At 44.3% G+C, this 6,541-nt stretch overlaps 1 protein-coding gene across 1 annotated transcript in view; it reads right to left on the bottom strand.

The window, feature by feature from the left end:
- The window catches only part of arl8bb (ADP-ribosylation factor-like 8Bb), a 51,700-nt gene extending 51,190 nt beyond the window's left edge, over positions 1-510 (bottom strand). Inside the window, exon 1 of the mRNA XM_043708558.1 lies at positions 118-510. Coding sequence (XP_043564493.1) covers positions 118-240 — 123 coding nt within the window. The 5' untranslated portion in view covers positions 241-510. The remainder of the gene's footprint in view (positions 1-117) is intronic.
- Between the last annotated feature and the right edge of the window lie 6,031 nt (positions 511-6,541).

The following is a 6,541-nucleotide window of genomic DNA, read 5'->3' as shown; positions in this document are numbered from 1 at the left end:
GGGGGCAGGAATAGGGACGGGGGGGGGGGGGATGGGGAGAGGGGTGAGTTGGGGGAGAGGGGTGAGTTGGGGGAGGGGATGTTACTCGGACAGGATGCGTGTCTCTCTCTGTCTCACCGCGATAACGTTGACGAAGGTGGTCTTCCCCGAGTACTGCAGCCCGACCAGCGTCAACTCCATCTCCTCCTTCCAGAAGAGGGACTTGATCCAGTCCAGCAGCCGGTTGAAGAGCGCCAACATCCTGGGGGTGGCTGTGTGTGTGAGCGCGCGGCAAGGAGAGGGGAAGGGCTTTCCGAGCCGGATGAGAAAGGGGCCTCCGTCGGTTTGCGGGCGACTGGGAACTGGACACAGAAAAGACAGACGAGGGCGGGCGGCCGACCACAGCGCCGGAAACTCCCAGCCGTCAGCTGACTGTCCGCTGAGGAACGCTGGGATCGTGGAGGAACAGGTTCGGGAGGACCCTGCATCTCCCTGGGATCCTGGGATACTGGAGGACCCGCCGCCACCCCCACCACCACCCGCGTTGGAGTCCCCTGGAGCGGCTGGTTACAGCAACCCCTCGTGGTCAGAGTGAGCTATAGCAGCTGTTCCCAAAGCAACACAGAACATGAACAAAACTAAGGAAGTCCTCAGATGAAATCATCATCTTGTTCCTGTGGCACCTAGGCACCCCAATTCTCAGTCACAGAATAACTACAGGAGAGGGGGCCACAATTTTTTCTCCTTAGATAAATATCCAATTTATTTTTAAATGTCTTGCTTTGTAGCCGCCCAAAATAACCCTCAGGCAACAAATTCCAGATCCTAGCCATTTACTGTGAAAAGGTTTCCCTTCAAGTCATATTTGGTTCTTTTGTCATGGACCTTAAATTGATGTCTTCTTAGTCCTGATCTTTCTGGCAATCGGAATGGTTTCATCCAACCTACTCCATTCATTCTCCTCAACATACATCTTTGGCACAGTGGCTAGCGCTGCTGCTTCACAGTATCAGGGACCTGGGTTCAATTCCAGCGTTGGGTGAATGCCTGTATGGAGTTTGCACATTCTCCTCATATCTGCATGAATTGCTCTGGTTTCCTCCCAGGTGCAGGTTACATGAATTGGCCATGCTAAGTTGTCCATAGTGTTAGTTAGGGGTAAATATAAGGCAGGGGAATGGGTCTGGGTCGGTTACACTTCAGAAGATCAGTGTGGACTTGTTGGGCCAAAGGGCCTGTTGAGGTTCTATAATCTTTAAACTGAACAATCTCAGTGACTCCATCCTAATCTCTGAAGGCTGTATCCCCTAGACACATTCTCATTAATCTTTGCTGTGCTCTCCCTCTGTCATCATTTAAAGTATTAACTGTGCAAATACTGCAAGGTTTGTGAAGGTTTGTAGCTCAGGTTGAGATTTAGGGTGTAGGTTTGCTCGCTGTGCTATAGGTTTGATATCCAGACGTTTCATTACCTGGCTACATAACATCATCAGTGGCGACCTCCAAGTGTGCAAATACTGCAATGCAGATTGGAAACAAGGAAGGCCTCAGATGTGCAGGCAAGAACCATGGTTACCAGCCAAGCTGAATGATTCCCTCAACTGCGCACTGCCAAGAAATGTTAAATGACCTGGGAGCAGACCCAAGAAGAAGCCCTCAAAATTTACCACTCACTTAGGTGGCAAGGATCAGGAACATGGGACTGAAGTGCAGCCAGAGATTGAGGTGCAGCCTCTGCAATTAAAAGAGGAAGGTCTGCAGCCCCTCAAACTCCAGGTGGAGGTGAAACGACTGACATCTTGAGCCCAAAACAGAGATAAGCCGCACTCTGAAACGAAAGGCCGTAAAACTGCACAAATGCCAAACTCTCAATTTCTTTAGTCATCCAGCACTCCCAGCCTTTCTTTACACCCTGACAGGAATATACTGTCTCTGGATTAGGGTTCAGAAAAGATTTGCAAGGATGTTGCCAGGGTTGGAGAATTTGAGCTATAGGGAGAGATTGAATAGGCTGGGGCTATTTTCCCTGGAGTGTCCGAGGCTGAGGGGTGAATCACGAAGGGCATGGATGGGATGAATAGCCAAAGTCTTTTTCCCAAGGTAGGGAAGTTCAAAACTAGAGGGCATAGGTTTAAGGTGAGACGGGAAAGATTTAAGGGGCAACATTTTCACGCAAGGGTGATGCCTATATGGAATGAGCTGCCACAGGAAGTGATGGAGGCTGTACAATTACAGCACTCACAAAGCATTTGGATGGATCCATGAATTGAGAAGGTCCAAGGGATATGGACCAAATGCTGGCAAATGGGACCAGTTTAATTGAGGATATCTGGTCAGCATGGACAAGTTGGATTGAAGGGTCTGTTTCTGTGTTGCACAACTTTATGACTCTATAACTCTATTTTGATCCTGTGACTGTAAAGAATGAGGATATAGTTCCATGACAAGATGGTGTATGGTTTTGAGGAGCATTGGTGGTGTTCCCATGTGTCTACTGTCCTTATTCCGCTAATTGGTGGTGGCAATGGGCTTGGTGCTTTCTAAGGAGTTTTAGTGAATTAATGAATGACTGAGACAGAAATGCAGTGAATTTCTTTTCGCAAGACAAGTACTTTGCTCTAAGAGCTGATTACAATGATGGCAACAAAAGGTGCACAGGAATTTATTTTTGTCTCAGTGTTACCCTATTGGCTGGAAGCTGTGCCAGTTGTACAGTTGTACAGTTGTCTGGATTGAGTCACAAATACACTGAGTCAAACCACAATACCAAACAAGTTAGTTTACAGGCAGATCCTAAGTTATGTTTGCTAAAAGGGTCGAGCCAAATTTTCAGATGTCATTCTGAATGAAATTAGCATGTGCCCACACATTACAATGTCAAAATAAGCAAGACTGAAAATGACCATTCCATTCTCAAAACTGTCATCAGATGATTTCTCAGCTACGTTGCACCAACTTGTTTTAGACAAAAAGTCCTTTCCTGACCTTAAAAGTCAGCTTCATTTATGAACAATCATCCATTTTGTAACATACAGTATTTTTCTGCTTGCTTCATTTGTCTATTTTGCATGAAAGCAGAGGAAATCAAAGGTCTGTGACAATCGAAAAACCTGAAAGACTACAAACAGTTCTTCAAACTCTGGGAAATTTGGCCAAACTATCACTTTTGCAAATCCATGTAAATGTCGTGTGAGTACCCAGCATTGTTCACTGTCAAAGATAGTAAAAGAAGAAGAATGTGACACTAAGATCAAATCCATCTCATCGGCTGCCTGTGCATCATTGCTCACTTTTATTAAATCCCATTGAATCAATCAATCTGAAGCTCTCTCTGCTCTAACCCTGAAGTCACTACTTTCTCCAGTTTCTCTCCTATGTCTGCTCATGCTGATCTAATCTTCTCAGTGAAACCCACCATCTACTCCTGCCACCCTAATCCCACTAAACTAGGGGCAGCACGGTGGCTCCATCGTTAGCACTGCAGCCTCACAGCACCAACAGCGCAGGTTTGAATCTACCCTCAGGCGACTGTCTGTGTGGGTTTTGCACATTCTCCCCCATGTCTGCGTGGGTTTCCACCGAGCACTCTGGTTTCCTTCCACAGTCTAAAGATGTACAGGTTAAGTGGATTGGCAATGCTATATGCAGGGTTACAAGGATAGAGTGGGGGAACTGGGTTTGAGTGGGATGCACTTCAGAGGGTCATCAAAAACACAATGGGCCAAATGGCCTCTATCTGCGCTATGGGGATTCTAATGATTCTACTCACTACTCATTTTCCCCTCAAGGCCCTCGTGTTAGCTGTTCATTGTAAATGATCCTCTCTTTTAATACTTGTAATACTCATCAGTCCAGGCAGTATCTCCCCAGAGAAACAGAGTGAATGTTTAAGGTTGACAATCATTTATCAGAATTCCACTGAAGGTTACTAACCTGAAACATTAACTGTATTTCTCTTCACAGATGTTGCCTGATCCATTGAGGTTTAATGAAGTTTTTTTGTTCTGAATAATTTTGCTTTTGTGTTGGATCTTCTTAAAAAGTAGTGCTTATCTTTTTTAAATCTGACATCATCCTGATGAAGGGCTTTTGCCCAAAACGTCGATTTTGAAGCTCCTCGGATGCTGCCTGAACTGCTTTGCTCTTCCAGCACCACTAATCCAGAATCTGATTTCCAGCATCTGCAGTCATTGTTTTTACCTCATTGTTGTTACATCATCCAAATAGTGTTCTTTTCCAAAAACGCACTTGATTCTGTGTCCTTGGAAATGACCATTTCCTCACGAATGTCCATCACTAAGAGTGGCTCAGTAGCACAATACTGACTGAGCAGGCCTAGTCCAAAAGATATAACTACAGACCGCAAGGGATCCAGCAAGAAGGGAAGACTTACCACATCCTCACCAAGTTACCTCTCTCACGGACATCTGTCCAGTGACTACTGCACAGTCTTTATGGCGATAAAGTCCCATTGAGGCAGTAGTCCATCGTGCTGTGTGACACGAATGAGATAGATTTTGAACAGATCCAGAAACTCTAAACTGGGAATTCAGGAGATGCTGTGGGATCATCAACACCACCAACAGAACTATATTCAACTGCAATTTATAACCAGCAAATACCCCACTCTCTCTATCCTCACCATATTTCACATACCAGCTATGGATAAAGATGAAGTGTCAACTATTGAAGCTACATAAGCAACTATTTCTGTGTTGCACAACACAATGTGACAATACTATAGCTTTAAGAGGTGTATTTTGTCCTGGTGTCTTTTTTTTCTGAGACAGAGGTGCCAAGTGGTCTGTTCCAAGCCAATACAATAAACAGCTTGTGAGACCTTGGGGTTTTTTTTAAATGTTGGAACAATAGAAGCAGCATAAGTGGGAACAGTCAGGCTTTCACAGAACCAAGGTTTGAGTTTGGCTTTCTGTAGGTGCTAGGGTTTTGAAGTCAGCTGTGGGCGCTGCTACATCTTTCTGTTACAGGTAAAAGCTGAAGTTCTCTCTGTTGCTAGAATTGAATGTGAGACAATCTATTTTACTGAATTTGCCTTTGGAATGTTACTATATTGGAACAGTTGCTATTTAGTGCTTTAATAATCTATTATTCTGCTAAGTTTTCCAATACAGTTAAGTTATTCTAATTCTTCTTTCCTTTGTTTGTATTTAAACAATCAGGTAAGAATAAAGTATGCTTTGCTTAAAGCCAAGTTCTGTAACCAATCGAATTACATGTGGAACATAGCACCTTACACTAGGTAGGCTAGCCAGTAATATTAGAATTGATAGTAAAAGTTTCCTTCAATACATAAGAAACAAACGACAGGCAAAAGTAGACATTGGGCCACTTCAAACTGATGCTGGAAGCCTAGTGATGGAAGATAAGAAAATAGCTGGAGAACTTAATAAGTACTTTGCATCAGTCTTCACAGTGGAAGACATGAGTAATATCCCAACAATTAAAGGGAGTCAGGGGACTGAGTTGAGTATGGTTGCCATTACAAAAGAGAATATGCTAGAAAAGCTAGAAGGTCTTAAAATTGATAAATCTCCTGGCCCTGATTGGTTACATCCTAGAGTTCTGAGGGAGATGGCTGAGGAAATAGCGGAGGCGTTGGTTGAGATCTTTCAAAAGTCACTGGAGTCGGGGAAAGTCCCAGATGATTGAAAGATCACTGTTGTAACCCCCTTGTTCAAGAAAAGATCAAGGCAAAAGATGGAAAATTATAGGCCAATTAGCCTAACCTCAGTTGTTGGTAAAATTCTAGAATCCATCATTAAGGATGAGGTTTCTAAATTCTTGGAAGAGCAGCATTAGAACAAGTCAACATGGATTTAGTAAGGGGAGGTCGTGCCTGACAAACCTGTTGGAATTCTTTGAAGAGGTGACAAGTAGGTTAGACCAGGGAAACCCAGTGGATGTGGTCTACCTAGACTTACAAAAGGCCTTTGATAAGGTGCCACACGGGAGGCTGCTGAGCAAGGTGAAGGCCCATGGTGTTTGAGATGAGCTACTGGTATGGATTGAGGATTGGCTGTCTGACAGAAGACAGAGTTGGGATAAAAAGGTTCTTTTTCGGAACGGCAGCTGGTGACAAGCGGTGTCCCGCAGGGTTCAGTGTTGGGGCCGCAGCTGTTCACATTATATATTAATGATCTGGATGAAGGGACTGGGGCATTCTAGCGAAGTTTGATGATGATACAAAGTTAGGTGGACAGGCAGGTAGTACTGAGGAAGTGGGGAGGCTACAGAAGGATCTAGACAGTTTGGAAGAGTGGTCCAGGAAATGGCTGATGGAATTCAATGTAAGCAAATGCGAGGTCTTGCACTTTGGAAAAAAGAACAGAAGCATGGATTACTTTCTAAATGGTGAGAAAATTCATAAAGCCAAAGTACAGAGGGATCTGGGAGTGCTAGTGGAGGATTCTCTAAAGGTAAACATGCAGGTTGAGTCCGTGATTAAGAAAGCGAATGCAATGTTGTCAATTATCTCAAGAGGGTTGGAATATAAAAACACCGTTGTTCTACTGAGACTTTATAAAGCTCTGGTTAGGCACCA

This window comes from Chiloscyllium plagiosum, chromosome 18, assembly GCF_004010195.1.
Source record: "Chiloscyllium plagiosum isolate BGI_BamShark_2017 chromosome 18, ASM401019v2, whole genome shotgun sequence".
NCBI classification, from domain to species: Eukaryota; Metazoa; Chordata; class Chondrichthyes; order Orectolobiformes; family Hemiscylliidae; genus Chiloscyllium; species Chiloscyllium plagiosum.
The sequence above is the reverse complement of the archived record's forward strand: the minus strand, read 5'-3'. Positions and strand labels throughout refer to the sequence as shown.